The sequence below is a fragment of the Aspergillus pseudotamarii genome, assembly GCF_009193445.1.
Source record: "Aspergillus pseudotamarii strain CBS 117625 unplaced genomic scaffold BDV38scaffold_1, whole genome shotgun sequence".
NCBI classification, from domain to species: domain Eukaryota; kingdom Fungi; phylum Ascomycota; class Eurotiomycetes; order Eurotiales; family Aspergillaceae; genus Aspergillus; species Aspergillus pseudotamarii.
In genome coordinates, this window is record NW_022475015.1 from 197,757 (window position 1) to 215,202 (window position 17,446).

Sequence of the window (17,446 nt, forward strand, 5' to 3'; positions counted from 1 at the left end):
ACAGGAAGGTCGGGGAGGTGCCAAGTGTTTTGCCAAGCAGCTCCTCATATCTTGCATCATACTTTGGCCCGGGATATTCTATGGCGTCAAAAGTAGTACACCGTGCCTTTCCATGTGACTGCTTCGCTAGTCTATAAAATCTCGAGTCCCGTCTCGTTGTCATGTGGATCTTGCCCGCATATCCATCCTTCCTCGGTTATTCGAGAATCCCGTTCGTATCGACTTGGTGATACACGCTTTCGCTCCCTCAAGATGCGCTTCCTTCCCTGCATTGCAACCTTGGCGGCTACTGCTTCTGCCCTCGCTATTGGAGACCATGTCCGCTCGGGCGATCGTTATGTCCTAGAATTAGCCCCGGGAGAAACTAAGGTTGTTACGGAAGCAGAAAAATGGGCTCTGAGAGCGGTACGATGAAAAATCCTTTCAAACTCGACGCCCAGCATTCCGCTAATAAGCTTGAAACAGGAGGGCAAGCGCTTTCTCGACATAACCGGACGGGCTAGTAGTCTGGACATCGCATCAAACAAGAAGCAAAAGCTCGCGGTTACATATCCCGATTCCGTGCAACATAACGAGACTGTGCAAAACCTGATCAAGTCACTCGATAAAAAGAACTTCGAAACTGTTCTCCAGCCGTTCTCGGAGTTTCACAATCGCTATTACAAGAGCGACAATGGTAAAAAATCATCCGAGTGGCTGCAAGGCAAGATCCAGGAAATCATTTCCGCCAGCGGAGCGAAGGGAGTCACTGTGGAGCCTTTCAAGCACTCTTTCCCGCAGTCGAGTCTGATCGCGAAGATCCCGGGCAAGAGTGACAAGGTCATTGTGCTTGGAGCGCACCAGGACTCGATCAACCTCAATTCGCCCTCCCAGGGCCGTGCACCGGGTGCTGGTGAGTCTTTCAGACGTCCTGTCTATAGGGCATCATAGAACATCATAATGCTAATAGAGGCGCGTGGTTAGATGACGATGGATCCGGTGTAGTTACCATTCTCGAAGCCTTCCGCGTTCTCCTGACGGACGAGAAGGTCGCAGCCGGTGAGGCTCCGAACACCGTTGAGTTCCACTTCTATGCCGGAGAGGAGGGAGGTCTCCTGGGAAGTCAGGATATCTTCGAACAGTACTCGCAGAAAAGCCGAGATGTGAAAGCCATGCTCCAGCAGGATATGACAGGTTATATTAAAGGCACCACTGATGCCGGAAAGCCGGAGTCAATCGGTATCATCATCGATAATGTTGATGAGAATCTGACCAAGTTCCTAAAGGTCATTGTCGATGCGGTAAGTTCAATCCCTGTCTTTGATAGTCCCTCCATGCTGACAGAGATTACTCGTAGTATTGCACTATCCCGACCGTCGATTCGAAATGTGGATATGGATGCTCTGATCATGCCTCCGCCACGAAGTATGGCTATCCTGCCGCATTTGCGTTCGAGTCAGCCTTTGGCGACGACAGCCCGTACATTCACTCGGCCGATGATACGATTGATACCGTCAATTTTGACCATGTGTTGCAACACGGCAGATTGACTCTTGGATTTGCATATGAACTTGCCTTCGCAGACTCGCTGTAAGGCTTATTATGACAAGTGTACGTGCGAGAGATCCAGTATAGCAGTGTGTACAATATGTGGACTGTGTTAAATACCATTTTGAATCCACCAGCGAGCAAAGTTCCTGACAAAAGTAGAGGCCGCCCCGTAAGCAAAACCAAGCTGGAGGCTGTCAGGGGCGCATCACAACAACATACATAGTCTTACCTACTATAATGGATCTTAGGGTTCCAAATATTTTGTCCAGTTTGCTTTATGTGACAAATTAGAAAACTGGAGACGTTTTCACAAATCCTCAAAACCGAAACGTAAGAAAAATTGCACCATTAGTTCTTCTGATACTGAGAGTGTAGAAGACTAAGACTCAAACAACACGAAGGTTGAACCGTCCTTGTCCAATATTTTATGCTTGATCTATCAGAATTTGTCGGTCTCGACAATTTATGGTGTTTGAGCGAAGAATAACCACGTCCGTCTTAGGTTATGCGCGAATAAAATCATGAGGATGGTACACTAGGAGAGTAGTCACCATGCACGAGCCCCCAAATGGAAAGTAGATGACATGCTTTGGACTCCTTTGGTGGGTACACCCCGATCTGTACAGTTGTTCAATGTACCGAGTAAATCAAGATAAATACGGTCTATGAGATAGTAGTAGACTGCTACCGCTTCGGGATTGTTGGGACGAGAATAGGGATAATTAGAAGTAGCACCCTCATATTAAAACTGAAATACAAGTCAACCTGTAGAAAGATGTGGCAGACGGGCAAGTACACAAAGCCACCAGATAACTACCCCAGTCACAAGAGGGGAGGTCGAATAAAAGTTTAATACGGCTGCTCGAATCGAAATGATGCATAGTTTGTTTCGGGAACTTTTCACGCGATGAGCTATTCACTAACTGTTTCAACAAGAGGACAGGTTAGTTGCCCTATACGATTTCATAATGAAGGTTGGAATAGCCGACTCACTCTTTGGGCGGGTTTCCTCGTATTTGGTCAAGTAGGAACGAATGATGGTGTCAAGAGTGTCCGGGTTTGCAATGGAATCCATTTGCTTGTCGCATGAGTCTGCCAACAGGATGGGCAGAAAAGTACCGAAGTTACTCAGGACAAAAGACTAGCCGTTGTCTTGGACGCACTTGGCTACTGTCTTCAGTTGATCGGGGTCTTCGCACAAGTCGGTTGAGTCATTCACGTTGCATTTGCTTTTGGCCATGTCAAAGAGGTTGTCAAAGAGGCTCAGGTAGTTGGAGGAAAGCTGGGGAGTCCCCATAGAGTCTGCGCATTCCTTCACAGAGGGGAGGACGTGACTTTCCCGCAAAGTGTGATAATCAGACAGCTTGGGTGACTGACAGCGTTTGCAGGTAGTTTTCGACCACAGATCAAGCCAACGACCAACGTCTAGTTGTTCAGCAGTGTATTTCATTGTCAAGCATCGGGCAGGAGCCGTGAAAGCCATAGCAGACACCAGATTTGCGCCTGCTGCAAGACCGATAGTGATAGGAATGAGACGCATGATGAGGGGCTTTGTGCGATTTGGGTTTACAATGAGGGATAGAACTGTTAGGAACGAGAGACACTATGCAGATGCGAAACGAAAGCAGTTTATATAAGTCGCGTCAGACACCATGTTCTTGGCGATGGGCCAGTCAAACTGCCGTCGTGGACCAAAACGCATGAGTTAGTGTTTGACTATTGACGATCTGCAGAAATGGGGTGCTGTAAGTTTCCTAAAACCCTCGAAGTAACTAAGGTTTTCAGAAGAAGCGATCTGTACAGCTTTCCCAAAGAATTTGAGGAACATAGCTCAGCTGGCAATATGGACACGATGGGCAATGCGATGGCATTGCTTATGTCCGCTTACGGCTACAATGAGGATGAGGCGGCGAACATCCTTAAGCGAGAGATCTTAGAGATCGAAGAGCGAACGCTCGAAGAATTTCGTGCCTGGCAAAGCTCTAGCTTGACTAAATCTCCTAGTCTAGTAGGATATGTCTTCACAGTCATGACATCGGCTGGAGGATTTAACCATTGGATGTCCCACTCGGAGCGATATTTTCGCTCAAAGTTCACGACAACCGCCGAAGATCGTGCCAGGCTTGTCAAAAATCCAGATTCTGGTCTCAGGCGCCTTCAGGGCTATCCAGCAGCGCTCGCATTGAACGGCCACATTACATCAACGTTGGAGCTAGACGCTGTGCCTGAAAGCCATGTTCTTGATTTTGATAGTAGCTCAACGAGCATGACCACGGCAGGTTCTCAGGTCTCATTTCGTGGTCGTGGATCCTCGCGTGTGGAAATCGGTATTGCCGACAAGTTCCAGAAAGCAGATGCAGTAAATGTTTGTTACATGATGGATGAATTCGAGGCTACAATGGGGCCAAATCCTTTGCTGAGGGCACTGCTTCTATTCTTGAAGATCTGATAGGATAAAAAGAAAGAAGAGAATACAGCTGGGTGCGAAGAGGCCGATGTATGTACATTGAATAAAGAGCTATTCTGCCTCGCGTCAGTTGTAAATAGTCCAGTAATACTTTATTTATGGTTTCGACAACCACATTTCTTCAGCATATTAGGATCAAGATGAACAGGTTGGTCAATACTCTTCTGCAAGGAGATTCCAGACTTTGGACTCTTGTGTTCTGCATGATTTGTTCATATGAGTGGGTCTTAGCCTCCTGCGAATATCCAGTCAAATGGCAGGAGCCCTGACGCTCAGAAGAACTCAAGGGTTGTTCTACAGAGCCATACTTGGTCTCTTAAAATCGAGGCTACCGCCAAATAGTTGAGCAAAGATAAATCCAGGATACTACATGTCCGGGAGATTTGACTCAATTTGTCTTTAAGATCACAAACCAACCTTTCATCAGTTCATTTGACGATCATCGGCTATTGGCCCTTGATATCTGCCTGGCTTGCCCTCAGCCTTGCTCACCTCTGTCACGACCTTTGACTTCCTAGAGGCGTTATCCTGCCTTGTCCGGACACAGGCCTTGCCTGATGGGCCTAGGAACTGAGTTGCTGGGGCCTGGCAGCACAATCGGGCACGAGCAAACGAGCAAACGATCAACGAGAGTACCTAAAGTACAGAAGGCCCTGTTGCGTATGTATATAGAGCAATCAAGGATTTCTTCCCTTACGACCTTTCCACCTGCTATATTGGAAGAAATCGATCCTTATAATATGCGCAGATTACTAATTTATCAAAGGAAAGAACTATGGGCTCTGCTATAATTGATTTCTCAAATAAAAGATCCTCGAGGAGTTCAATTGATGTAAGGTCTGCGCGCCCAGTAGAAGAATATAAACTATTAGACTCTGCCACTCTTGCAAAGGACAGAACAACTAAAAGAAATGGATAAAGGATTGGACAAGCCAGGTTAACTTGATAGTTGGTTTTACCGCAGCGACAACACTGAAGAGTATATCAGTCCATGGACGTCAAATGGAATGAAATGCTCTCGCCATCGATCACCAGGTCGCTTTAAGCCTGCTTCCAGTTGCCAAGCTTGGAGCCACCATCGAGTGTAACAACCCGGGTGTTGTTGTACACGTTCTGCAGGAATTGCTTAGAGTTCTGCTTGCCGTCCTTGATGAATTCATCGTTCCACACCATCCAGTAAGCCCAGTTGACCTTGTCGCGAGCCTGGACGGTGGGATCGGGAATGGGACCGACTTCAGCCAGAGCCAAGACTCTCTCGTTGTTGGTAACGGCCTGGAGCTTCTTGTATTTCTCTCCAAGGACGCCATGGTCACCAGCAGCGGCATAGTGGTCGACGGTGGCAATGTCACACTTATCGTTTCCAGGATACCAGTCAGGTTCGGCGGTGTTGCATACCCAGACCACGTTGTGGAGGTTGTGAAAGCGAGTGATGCGGTCGTAGATCATATCCCAGAGCTTCTTGAATGGGGCAGGACCCTGAGCACCCCACCAGAACCATCCACCCTCGGGCTCGTGGAGTGGACGGAAGAGAATCGGAATATTGGCCTGATCAAGGCGCTTAATCTGGGCGGCGATGGCATCTATATCACGCAACAGGAGGCGATAGTTGGTCCCGTTCCGACGGTCGTTGACGGCATCGGCAACGTTGAAGCAGGTGGCCTTGGTGTAGAATCCGCTGTACCACGGCTGTTCGGCGTTGTCGAGCAGACAAGTAGGTGCGTACCAATGCCAGACCAGGGCGTTGATTCCGTTACGATCTGCGTGCTGGATCACATCCTCGACGGCGTGAGACTTGCCGCCATGAGCAACCGCCGAAGGCGAGTAATACATGAAGTCGCTACCCAGGATCGCAGGGGAGACGCCAATGTTCTGCTTAACCCAGTCCCAGCTGCCTGCATCCTGCTGACCGGAAATGAAGTGCGATCCGTACTGAGACTGAATATATTTCAGAAGCGCTTTGGCGCCGGGGGTGGCAGATTTGTCAATGTTGTCGTAGGACAGACCCTGGCCGGCGGCGGCAAAGGCAGTAGAGGTGAGGAGAAGAGAAAGGAGCGAAAGTTTGGCAAACATTTTTGGGAATATGCCAGCTATTCTATGAAAAATGAGCGAATGACTTATAGAATAAACCGATTTATCTCCAACATCTAGGAGATGTCCTGTCCTTTATACGTTCGTAGAGCTCGAAAATCCTTGTCTGTTAGGAGAAGAAGAGGTTCATCATATGATGGAGGTGGAATATTAATCTTGTTTATGACGATCCATTGACACTGCCATCTTCACATCTTGTTCTTGTCCTATTTGAAGAGCCGTAGAGTCTGTCTTCTTCAGTTCTTCGTAAGCGATTCCACCACCCCCTCGCCCCCACAGAGGATCCAAGCGGGGACACCGGATTCAGTTTCCCTCTCTCGTATGTCATTGGTACATTATAGAACATGCAATAGGTCAGCGGGCACTAGTAGCCCCTTCCGTATAGCTTAAGGCAAGTTGTACGGCAGATGTATAGATGTCTCAAAGCTAGGTTTGCGTTTCAGCCAAATCATTGACAGTTCCGTCCGACTCCAGGTAATCAAAGTTAATCCCACAGTGGGGCTTAACTGGACAGGACATGGGCAAGACAAGGGCATGAATCCCACTGCTGATGTGATTTATGTCGGTATACTGCACATGTAAGGTTGAGGTGTTTTAAGCTTACCGTTCGGGGCAACCCCCGTCTGTCTCCACAGACACGGCAGCATCGGATACGGATCCAGATTACGTTTTATAACCGTTGAGGAACTGTTCATTTGTGCTAGCCGCAACTTGATTAAGAGTTTAATCAGGAAGTTTCCCAAAATCTATTTCACTGACTCGTCTGAACAAGCGGCCCTGGTTGGGGTGAATTCTCCGACGATCCGCCGAGAATATCCAGAGTCCTTTTCTGACTTCTAACACTTTGCCCTACAGTATAGTATATAAGGTTTTCGGGCCTTATGTAAGAACGGTTGGACCGGTTTATTTGCTCATCGCCCTCACTCTGACCGAAATCCCGACAAAAATAATGCTGTCTACGATATCCCTATGGCGGAAACTCAACGGTTACCTGAAACATGAATATATTAGCTTCTTCGTAGAGACATGGGCTGGCGATCACCGCTCGCATCTCCCTTTTGGTTGATTTTATCACCCGTAGAAATCACTCTTTATGGTTGATATTGGCCGATATTCTACGCCAAGTGAACCGCACACGATTCAAATTCTAACCAATGGGCCCTTCCACTTTGAATGCCAGAGATCTGCAGGGACAGTACTGTATATGAGGTCTTTGGTTTGCATCCCCCAATAGTGATTCGTAATCTCTTCAGACCATTACCATAGAATTAGATTACCTACTATAGGGCCCACCCTTATCTCTGGCTCGGTATACTTTAGCGTGATTTTTAATGCGTTCTAGAAAGTCTGCGCTATGGTCAGTTATTTCGTTTCTAACAATTTGTAAATGCAAATCTTTTGTATTGGGATTACGTCGCAACAGATTTAAACTAGGATAAATGTCATTTTAAGGAACCGACTGCCATACAGAGCGTTTCCCATCCTACCGGACTGACTTCAATGTATAGCCAAATACCAAATCGGGTACGGGGCGATCGCCTTGCCAAAAGAGGATATTGTCTTGAGGTTCCATCAATTCGAACAGACGTTCCTGATGTAGGGCCAAGCCCTGCCTACAATCAAAAGACTCCCAGGGATGCGCTTGTTGCTGCCATGGTTTGGTCGTGTTTCACAATAAAACAAGATACAAGGCAATTGCGAACTCCCTGTAACATGAGATCTAATTTACACAGGAGTTATATTGCGGATTGTGTCCAATGACCATTGGCTGTGTTTATTTCCTGACTGTAACAAACTCCGTGTAGTAGTGACCTCATAGATTTGGCCGCGTCAGCATTTTTGATAGCATGTAAGAAATGGTGGTCCATGTACCCGCATCTTCAGAAGAGCATATAAGCTGGACTCGGACAATCAATCCTATTGAGTCGCGGAAACATTGATACTACCAGAGTTACTAACTCGAGTTGGTCCCTATGGCGTCCGGGACTCCGGGGCAGTCTCTGTACCTTGAAAAGACCGAAGTTCGGTGAAACAGCAGCTGTATCCCAATCGGAGATTTGCCGTTGACCTGACGGGTGATGGATCGTCTTGCCATGAGGCTTGGCTGATGTATGTTCATTGATATACTGTCAATGTAAGCGGATAAGTCCAACTAGTTGCCGGAACCCCCTCCGTGATTGGGTCCCTTTGCTTGCTTGGAAGTGTCTACAAAGTTAAAATGCTTCGATGTCCATAGCAGGCGCATGGATATAGATTTGCGGCTTTATTTGTCATCTGAAACATGGTTTGTTCTTAATCAATTGTAGCGTCATATGTACTGCGCTACCACGTTGTCTTGCCTTGTTCGCGGATACCAACCCTACAATGTATATATAATCAATATAATATCCTTATATTTGCCCCAGTAGCAGACAAGGGTGCTATTCCTTCGGCTCATCGGCTTCACTATCACACTCATCACATACAGTCAGTATGGGGGATCACAACCCACGATTTACATGTGTTTTCTGATTGTATACTGAGTTGACATCGAAATTAAAAGTCGGTCACGCCTTGTGGTTCTGTATGCTACATTCACTATGCTGAGAGGCTTGAGCCAACTATCATATGGTGCTGTGGCTGTGTGAGCTTGCAATCAATTTCTCTGATCCTTCTGTGCCGAAAGACCTCATCTCAACGATAACCAGTCCCCTACAAGGATCATATCCCATCATCTTTCCTAATTCGCATGGCCATCTGCGCCTATTATGGTGGGCAATATGTCTGTTGGGAAGGTGGGAACAATGAAGGGTGAATGGTAAAGGGTTGGCAGACTGTTCGGAACAAATTGAATTGTACACAGATTATAGTGTTGATTTTCGAAAGAAACAGCATACACAGTGAGCCACTTCACTTGAGCCAGTACACGACGTTCATCATACCCCCTTTAAAGGGGGGGGGAGGGTTGGTTCTCATACTCTATGTAGTCTGCGGTAGGGTCGCTTTCCCTCTTGAATAGGTCGTGAAGAGACGTGGGGCTGAGATAACAGATAGGTACTCCAAAATACCCATTGGATAAAGATCGGTAGGTTCTCAGTACTATATGTTCCACTGGAGGTGTCATCTGCTCGAATAGGTAGAATCGGCAACTCATACTGAGCACAGGCACAGACCTCTCGAGCTGTCAATATGCGGGGAAGCAGATATGTCCCCCTCATTCACGCGAGTCCGGTGAGCATTCCCATCTCAGCTATAATTTCCCAAGTTGCTAGGGGGCTAATTCACCCAAAAGAAACTTCCCCGCAGGAACCCTGATGGCTATCTCGAGTCCCAGCCCATGCACCATAGGCACAGGAAAACGGTAATACTCCCGACACCCATTTGCGCGTGAGCGAAGAAAGGTCACGATCCTGCTCGGCTATGCATTCCGTTGGATTTTACTTTTTAGGTACGAGAGAGGAAATGCTTTACGTTCCGATGATTTTTACAGGCCGATGGTTGGCCACAATTCATTCGGTACTCTCGCCTTTATTCCCGACAGCTCGACTATATAACAACTAAATTTGCCCCCAACTTTTACGTTGGACGTGAGAGATTTTGGTCTGTTTTTGTCTCAAGCACGCTGACGTATTGCTTTACGTTCTCCCTCGCTGCAACTTACTCCATCAACTCAGCAAAGATGTCAGACTTGAAAATTGCGCGGATCGATGTTTTTCAAGTCGATCTGCCCTACTCAGGCGGTGTCTACTACCTCTCTGCCGGGCGAGAGTACCGGAGCTTTGACGCTACCATTGTACGGATAACCACTGATACTGGTATTGAGGGCTGGGGAGAAAGCACCCCCTTTGGCTCCAACTACATTGCTTCCCATGCCCGCGGCGTCAGGGCTGGTATCGCTACAATGGCACCAAGCCTGATCGGTCTGGACCCACGAAGAGTCGACCGCATCAATGATGCGATGGACGATGCATTGCTCGGGCATGAAGATGCCAAGACAGCCATCGACGTGGCTTGCTGGGATATCTTTGGCAAGTCGGTCGGACTGCCTGTGTGCGAGCTTCTGGGTGGTCGCACCGACAATCAATTGTCATTGATCTCCTCTATTTATGTCGGAGAGCCGGAAGACATGCGCGCACGAGTTGCCAAATATCGCGCAAGGGGATACAAAGGACACTCGGTTAAAATCGCGGGAGAACCTGTCCTTGACGCCGCGCGGGTCGCAGCGGCTCTTGCTGACCAGCAACCCGATGAGTTCTTCATTGTGGATGCCAACGGTGGATTGTCGGTGGAAACCGCTCTACGGTTCTTGAGGCTGTTGCCTCACGGTCTGGATTTTGTGTTGGAGGCCCCTTGCGCCACCTGGCGTGAGTGTGTGTCTCTCCGACGGAGGACCGATATTCCGATCATCTACGACGAACTCGCCACGAATGAGATGTCCGTCATCCAGATTCTCGCGGACGATGCGGCGGAAGGTGTTGATCTGAAGATTTCCAAATCTGGTGGTCTGACCAGGGGCCGCCGTCAGCGGGACATCTGCCTGGCAGCGGGCTATAGTATAAGTGTTCAGGAGACGACGGGTTCGGACATCGCATTTGCCGCGATTGTGCATCTGGCCCAAACTATCCCGGAGCGATCTTTACGTTGCATCCTGGAAAGTCGGGATATGGTCACCATCAAGACCGCGGATGGAGCGTTTGACGTCCAAGATGGCTTCGTCACCGCGCCGACCACACCAGGCTTAGGAATCACGCCGCGCTTAGACGTGCTGGGAGAGGCTGTTGCTAGCTACTTTTAAATCTGTATATAGCTGGTGAAAGTGACCTGTTTTGAAGAGAGGGCTGGGCTAGTCGCGGCCATGTTGCAATGAAACAATTTAGTACTATAAACTGTGCCATTACCTTTTAGCTGAACCGCGTCGCAGAAAAGTAGCAGAACATACCATGTTCGATGATCTATGAATATCATACCTCCCAAATTCTCAGTTTTCCTGCATCAGCACTGAGGAAATCTCACCTTCAACTGGCAAAATTGTCGATCCCCTGTACCGAGAGGTAACTCCGGACTGACACACGTAGACCAGGAATTACTCCTGCTGCAGACCCCAGTGACTGAGATTGGAAGGTAAAGTGAGCTCCCATCGCTAACAAAATTTGCTTGTATGGATCTCTTATCTCTAGAAGGTCAACAGGTCTCGGGTTCTCAGCCGATCCACGCGGAAGAAGATGAAGAGCATGAATTAATAATCCACCCGGGATCACTAACCCCAATCTGGTGAAAAAAATGAGAGCACAACAGCCCGGCGGGATGAGTATAGATGCAAGTATAGATTCAAGTTCAGTATGCCAACGTCGTCCTGTTTTCCCCGCACAGGTTGGTGGGGTAATTCGTCGTCATGAATGTTTGGTTCCGACTCAGAGATGCCACTGATAAATAAACGGGACAGCTGCTTCAACCAACAAGGAATTACGAAGCAAATACTCAACAATCCAAAGAGAATCCTACTATAACACAAAACCAACATGTCGCAACCACAACCTACATCCCGCCAGGCTTTTCGCCGAACGGATGATCATACTCCGGGTACCCCTAAGGTGAAGCTTGTCACCGAAGCAATTCCTCCCCTATCTCCCTCCGGGGTCTTGATCAAGGTCCATGCCGTGTCGCTCAATTACAGAGACGCCAACATTGCCAACGGAGGCAACCCTTGGCCGGTAGTACCCCATGGAATCCCCTGCAATGATGCAGCGGGTGAGGTGGTCGCCGTCGGCGAGAGGGTGAAGAACTTGGCGATTGGGGATCGGGCAGCCCCGATCGTGGACACGGAGAACATCACTGGACGAGAAAAGACTCGGTCTTGGCTAGCGGCCGATGAGGATGGAGTACTGGCAGATTACATCGTGTTTGATGAGCACAAGCTGTGCAAGCTGCCTACGTACCTCGACTGGGTTCAAGCGAGTCTTATCCCGTGCGCCGGGGTGACCGCGTGGGCGGCGCTGAAGGGTATGGAAATTGGTCAAACTGTCCTGATTCAAGGTCGGTCCACTGCAACTGAAAGCTAGGCTGGATTTTTCTTCTAACGACTCGAAAGGTACCGGCGGCGTGGCCATGTTTGCGCTCAAGTTGGCGCGGGCCGCAGGCCTGAAGGTGATCATGACCTCCTCGAGCGACGCCAAGTTGCAGAAAATGAAGGAGCAGTTCCCCAGCCCCCCGCTGTTGACTGTGAACTACTCCAAGAACCCCGAGTGGCACGAGGAAGTTCTAAAGTTGACCGATGGAGCCGGTGTCGATATCGTGGTTGAGGTTGGTGGATCCTCCACGCTGGTGAAGAGCATGAAGTGTACACGACGTGGCGGAATTGTTAGCCAGGTGGGATATCTCAGCAAGCAGGATACCAGCGAATTCGCAGAGCTTCTGTCCGTTCTAATCGACAGGAGAGTTGTCCTAAGGTGAGGCCTCATTACATACTAGGATGACCTGCCTGAGCAGGGACTAATCGTCACTATTAGGGGTATCAATGCTGGGTCCAAGCAGGATCAAGACGACCTTTGCGATGCGCTTTCGGCCACACAAATCAAGTTCGATGATATTATCGACTCCATCTACCCGTTTGAAAAGGCCGATGAGGCCATTGAGTATGTCTGGCAAGGTAAACAGGTTGGAAAACTGGTGCTTCGTCTCTAGTGCTCCCTGCTAGTTAGTATGTTTAGCGAAGAGTTTTACGGCAGTCAGAAAATGCTTCCATAATTTTCGGAATTCCCACACCTTCAGTCATTTGAGCAAAGGTATGTTGTAGCCAACGGGTAATGAGCTAACTTAAATCATTTGCAATCTAATATCCATACTACTATGGACGTTCATGACCGTCGTGGGATCTCCTATCCTCTATGCGCCAAGCCTGCTGCGTGGCTGTTTCTACCTCCTAAACTCGGGCCAGTTATCCACAATTCTATAGTTGAGTATCAGTTACTAGAGTGGTAGACACTGAGTCGGGGTACGTCTCTTATTTAAGCTTTCATTTCGATACTGTAATCTTGTGGGTCGTTGCAATGTTCTCGTCGCCACCGGATCTGTGTTCATGTTCTTGTCAAGATATATATCTCTCTCTCTCCTGACACACTATCAAGTGAAATCAGCACAATGTAAATCCGTTTTGTCTAGGCATATCCAGGAGTTTATCCAATTCATCACTGCCAAAGAGAGTCTAACTCTGTATCTCACAGGATCAGGGCACGATTGTTCCGAGTAAAAGAAGGCAAGAATCCAGATCTAGGCAACTCTCCAGAGGATGAGTTCACCACGGTCGCGTTTGGTCGTTTCTCAAGTAAATTATACAAATGAATCGTGTCATCATCCAAAGGCATCGATTGAAATCCATGATAAATAGCATGAAGGTATTCTATCGCTACGGGCCGCTGACTGAAGGTGATACTGACAACCACGGACCATGCATGACGACCACGATTTTAAGGTGAAGAATTTATGTTCATTTTGACTTCATGTCACATGCAAAAAAGTGAAGCTCTCTAGATATTCTATGTACAGTACAGATCCCTTGACGCTTTCTAAGATGCCGATCAAGATGCTAATATATATAGTAACCATTAGAACAGCCTTGAATCTGGTGACTGGGCGATGGCCGAGTCCCAAAACTATAGGCCCGCTATAATCGAAATGGCTGGTTCTAACATGCCCATCCCAATATCTTCTCATAGGAAGTCATCGACACGGTGCGTGTGTCTTGTTGTGGGTGGAGGGTGCCGTAAAAGAGAATTAGACGGCGTTGTTGGCACAGGTCCAGCTAGCAGAAGAGGAGTTCTCGTGGATCGATTTACCCGAGACGTAGAGACCCAAACCGCACTGCAGAGAGGTTAATATCATAACGAGAAGAAATGGAGAGGGTAAAGACATACAATGGCGCAGGCGATGCCGAGGATGATCAGGTTGACGATGGTCAGGAGGATCTTCCGGGGAGAAGAGAACCAGACTCCCTTGTTCATGACCAACCAGAAAATGGCAGGGAATCCATAACTGAACCAACTACCGAAAAGGGCACTCTATAGGGGATGAATTAGCAACAGACAGGGAACATTGGGGGGGTTAAGAACGCATACAATCAAACTCAGAAGGTCGTTGAAGACGGGAATGGACTCAGCAATGACCCATGCGATCACCCACAGGGCGAGTGCAATGCCAACCCAGGTTCCAACAGCAAGCATGCTCTTCTGGTGCATGTGGTCAGAGCCACGGAAAACGCGAACATAGATGTATTTACAGGCAACGTGACCGTAAATAACACCGGCAATGACAACCTATGGAACAGTGAGAAAGTTGAACGGTTGAGGGACATCAGGACTAAACGCACAGTGGGCATCGCAATGCCGTAAGCAACCTTCTTCATGACAGGTCCTGCAGACGAAAGGGCGGGGGATGCGATATCTGGGCCGGCATAACGATAGGCGACGATCGCTGTGACGACGTACATGGACGTGTCCACCACTTGAAGCATGGTCAACGACTTGGGGAATTCCCGAGGGTCTCTCATTTCCGAGATGAGTCCGAAGAAGGCAACGTGAGTGACTGTGACGAGGTTAGAACAATATGCACGATATGCCGGAGAGGTGATCAAGCCATACTATAGGCAAAGATAATGTTGCACACGGCCAAGAATGCATCCTGGAAGCTAACGTCCCTGGTCGCATCGACCTGGACATGAGGAGGGGCCTGGACTCCAATGGAAATCATGGTGATAAAGGTCGCTGCGATGATACTAATGCAAGCTGAAAGGGTTGTCAGTAACAGTTTGCAAGATGCCTGGGTAGTGGGAAGTACTGACAGACAATGGACATATAGTACACCTTGTTCATGGTACGTGGAAGGGCGCCGATGAAGCTGACGACCATTCCAATGACAGCGAAAACTATGGTGCAGGTTCCGTGACCGGTGATGGTATTGAATAGCACCGAGAACGTAAGGATATGGCTAGCCATCAGGAAGATCAAGAGGAGCAGTTGGCCAATACCCATCATTTCCCGTCCAAAGCGACCCAGAATAAGCTCTCCGGCGTCACCCATGCTGTGCGTTTGAGGGAAGCGAAGCTTAAACTGTCCGATAACATAACCTGTGTACCACGATACGCCGGACATTCCGACAAGAATAATCACTCCTCTAGAGTTGTTCGTTAGTCTTTCCGTTGTTCATTGACTTATAGGATGAGATGACACCTACGGAACAAGTCCTAGCGTTGCCATCGCGGATGGAAGCGATAGAATGCCTAGGGACATATTCTCCGCGATCATCACTATACATGGGCGCGTTAGACAGCATGCTCAGAGTTATGGTCCAGGAACCGAGTGGAGGACTGCTTACACATTCCACATTGCCTGTAGTCAAATTGCCTAGGTCAGCGACCGTATTGGAAGCATAGCACCGCTGAACAACAACGGCACTCCTTTTTTGCACGGAGCATTGGAAGCTTACCACCAACCCATAACACGATACTTGACTTCTCCTTCTTCCTCGTTGCCGAATGGATCGTTTGCTGGCACATCCTCACTGTATTCCTTCTTCTCCACGTCGGCATAATGATCATCATAGTTGGGGCCATTCTGGATGGCAGCCGACTCGGCCTCTCTGTGTACGGTCATGTTGTCGATAGGGATGGATGAGTCGCAAAAAGGATCATAAGGAGAAAGAATCGAAAAACAACGGCGCCGCCGCAGTATTTTAGGAGCAGCTAGGACCACTGGGGAGGCGGTTGGAGTCGGATATAACTAACAAATAGACTAAAATCCCCAACCGAGCGGTTATGTTCCGTTAATAATTTTTTTTTTTGCCTTTTCTTTTTTCCTTCTTTTCGATATTCTCCATAATTAGGGTTTTAGGTTTAACTTTTGCCTCGACTCCATCCAGAATTTTCTGACCCAGGCTCTGATTGGCTGAACATGCTGAGTCAGCACTTGCCGCACGCTCTTCAAACTCTTATTCTCACGCCTCAAAGGGCTAAGTCGTTGCCCTAAATCCGTGACGATGATCTCACAATGCAGATCCCGCGGTCCTTTGCCGTTTTCCGTCTCCCCTTGCGTTTCTTGTCTCATCGGAATGTACAGAGTAGTACGGAGTATTGTTCACGACCGCATAAGATGACCGAATACGGAAGGAAGACTAGAACGATTGCAGAACAAAACGTTCGGCGAGGCTGTGTGCCACTGTGCTTAGAAACAGTCCCACGGCTGAATGTGGAACACCCGCCGAGACGCAGGACAATTCGAGACTCGCATTGGCTCATTGGAATACCTTCCCTGCAGAAAAGTGGTGCCGATGGGCCGTGACAGAACACCTCCTGTTCGGCACTGCTGATAGCAGCGGTGTCTGGCGGAAAATCTCCTCCACATCGGGAGGCCAATGATTGATTTTCATAACGTACGGATATTACCACTCGGTTTCCCGACAATGGGAGGAAGGAGAGGATTTCTCCACGTCTGTACGTCACCGGTTGCCTCTCTACGGTTAGTGAGGTTAGAACCCGTGGAGTGAGACAACCTCCGCATGGCCACCTGGATTCGGTCTGGGGAAGGGACCTCCTTCCGTCCTGCCATTAGGTAATTGATATATTATGTAATTGGACACTTTCTCGTATGGCGGCTTGGCTGCCTGGAGTTGACCGGGGTACGTAGTATGGAAGAATCAGTGCTCTATGGAGTGTACAAAGTAGGATTAGTTTCGGTGGCGAGACCTTGAGTGCTGCCATCAGGACAGGAAAGCGTGCCGGACCCGGGCTGGCCGAGATGGTACGTCACCCGAGGGTTGCATCAATATCAAGGGAAAATCAGGAACAACACAATGCAAATTGAATATCGCTTGTGTTACTTGTTGCGGGTTTTTCTACGCAAGGGGTGGAGGCGAGACGCATACCACCTTAGGGCTTTACTGTTTGATCCCCTTCTCCCCGCATCGCTACTCCGGATTTACTATTTTTCGACTCAGGTCGGTCACTCTCCAGTGGGGGCCGCACTCCGGGGGAAGAGGCGATGGAACAATCACTCCCCTGGGGAAGGACTCGGCACGCGGTTAGTGGCTGGATTGTGCCAATAAAGACGCCGTGTCGGGGAATATGATGGGAGGTTCTCCAGTCGGTTCCTTAGGCTACCGCTGCTCACATGCACTACGTATCTAATTTCTACCCGGTTGGTTCCACCGGTATGTTGCCGGTTCCCGGCCCGGTGCGCTTCGGTGTAGACTCGTGAAGCCGGTGGAGACCTCGATAGTTGAACCTCGATGCCTTCTAGAACCCCTTCGTGCTGCTCGGATTCCGTCTTCCGTCATGACAGGCACGCTGTGATGCTCTGCTACATCTGTACTCGAACAGCCCTCAATCGTCTCTGT

The 17,446-nt window shown here is 48.7% G+C and overlaps 7 protein-coding genes across 7 annotated transcripts; 4 read left to right on the forward strand and 3 right to left on the reverse strand.

Annotated features, from left to right (window-relative positions):
* Window positions 1–252: 252 nt before the first annotated feature.
* BDV38DRAFT_276659 (M28 family metallopeptidase) lies at window positions 253–1,573 on the forward strand (the record flags this gene model as incomplete). Its single annotated transcript, XM_032058267.1, has 4 exons — window positions 253–405; window positions 466–892; window positions 964–1,280; window positions 1,337–1,573. 4 exons carry the CDS (start codon window positions 253–255, stop codon window positions 1,571–1,573), a joined length of 1,134 nt encoding a protein of 377 aa, XP_031919636.1.
* A 1,098-nt stretch (window positions 1,574–2,671) lies between these two features.
* On the reverse strand, window positions 2,672–3,070 carry BDV38DRAFT_276660 (uncharacterized protein; the record flags this gene model as incomplete). The annotated part of the gene is made up of 1 exon (XM_032058268.1): window positions 2,672–3,070. The coding sequence occupies one exon, from the start codon at window positions 3,068–3,070 to the stop codon at window positions 2,672–2,674; it is 399 nt and encodes a 132-aa protein (XP_031919637.1).
* Window positions 3,071–3,373: 303 nt separating this feature from the next.
* On the forward strand, window positions 3,374–3,979 carry BDV38DRAFT_276661 (uncharacterized protein; the record flags this gene model as incomplete). Its single annotated transcript, XM_032058269.1, has 1 exon — window positions 3,374–3,979. One exon carries the CDS (start codon window positions 3,374–3,376, stop codon window positions 3,977–3,979), a length of 606 nt encoding a protein of 201 aa, XP_031919638.1.
* A 1,059-nt stretch (window positions 3,980–5,038) lies between these two features.
* BDV38DRAFT_289503 (family 26 endoglucanase H/Glycosyl hydrolase) lies at window positions 5,039–6,067 on the reverse strand (the record flags this gene model as incomplete). The annotated part of the gene is made up of 1 exon (XM_032061251.1): window positions 5,039–6,067. The coding sequence occupies one exon, from the start codon at window positions 6,065–6,067 to the stop codon at window positions 5,039–5,041; it is 1,029 nt and encodes a 342-aa protein (XP_031919639.1).
* A 3,629-nt stretch (window positions 6,068–9,696) lies between these two features.
* BDV38DRAFT_289504 (mandelate racemase/muconate lactonizing enzyme family protein) lies at window positions 9,697–10,859 on the forward strand (the record flags this gene model as incomplete). The annotated part of the gene is made up of 1 exon (XM_032061252.1): window positions 9,697–10,859. The coding sequence occupies exon 1, from the start codon at window positions 9,744–9,746 to the stop codon at window positions 10,857–10,859; it is 1,116 nt and encodes a 371-aa protein (XP_031919640.1). The 5' UTR covers window positions 9,697–9,743.
* Window positions 10,860–11,583: 724 nt separating this feature from the next.
* Window positions 11,584–12,745, forward strand: BDV38DRAFT_289506 (zinc-dependent alcohol dehydrogenase family protein; the record flags this gene model as incomplete). Its single annotated transcript, XM_032061253.1, has 3 exons — window positions 11,584–12,097; window positions 12,153–12,510; window positions 12,571–12,745. 3 exons carry the CDS (start codon window positions 11,584–11,586, stop codon window positions 12,743–12,745), a joined length of 1,047 nt encoding a protein of 348 aa, XP_031919641.1.
* A 721-nt stretch (window positions 12,746–13,466) lies between these two features.
* BDV38DRAFT_231679 (putative amino acid transporter) lies at window positions 13,467–15,865 on the reverse strand. The gene is made up of 9 exons (XM_032052961.1): window positions 15,542–15,865; window positions 15,431–15,444; window positions 15,290–15,362; window positions 14,898–15,229; window positions 14,698–14,841; window positions 14,427–14,641; window positions 14,176–14,373; window positions 13,975–14,118; window positions 13,467–13,921 (listed from the first exon to the last, which is right to left on the reverse strand). The coding sequence occupies exons 1-9, from the start codon at window positions 15,706–15,708 to the stop codon at window positions 13,835–13,837; spliced, it is 1,374 nt and encodes a 457-aa protein (XP_031919642.1). The 5' UTR covers window positions 15,709–15,865; the 3' UTR covers window positions 13,467–13,834.
* Between the last annotated feature and the right edge of the window lie 1,581 nt (window positions 15,866–17,446).

Coding starts and splice junctions, on each gene's coding strand:
- BDV38DRAFT_231679 (XM_032052961.1), bottom strand. CDS start 15,708: ATGACCGTACACAGAGAGGCCGAGTCGGCTGCCATCCAGAATGGCCCC. Junction 14,374..14,426: donor ACGGCATTGCGATGCCCACT/GTGCGTTTAGTC, acceptor ACTGTTCCATAG/GTTGTCATTGCCGGTGTTAT. Junction 14,119..14,175: donor ACGACCTTCTGAGTTTGATT/GTATGCGTTCTT, acceptor CATCCCCTATAG/AGTGCCCTTTTCGGTAGTTG.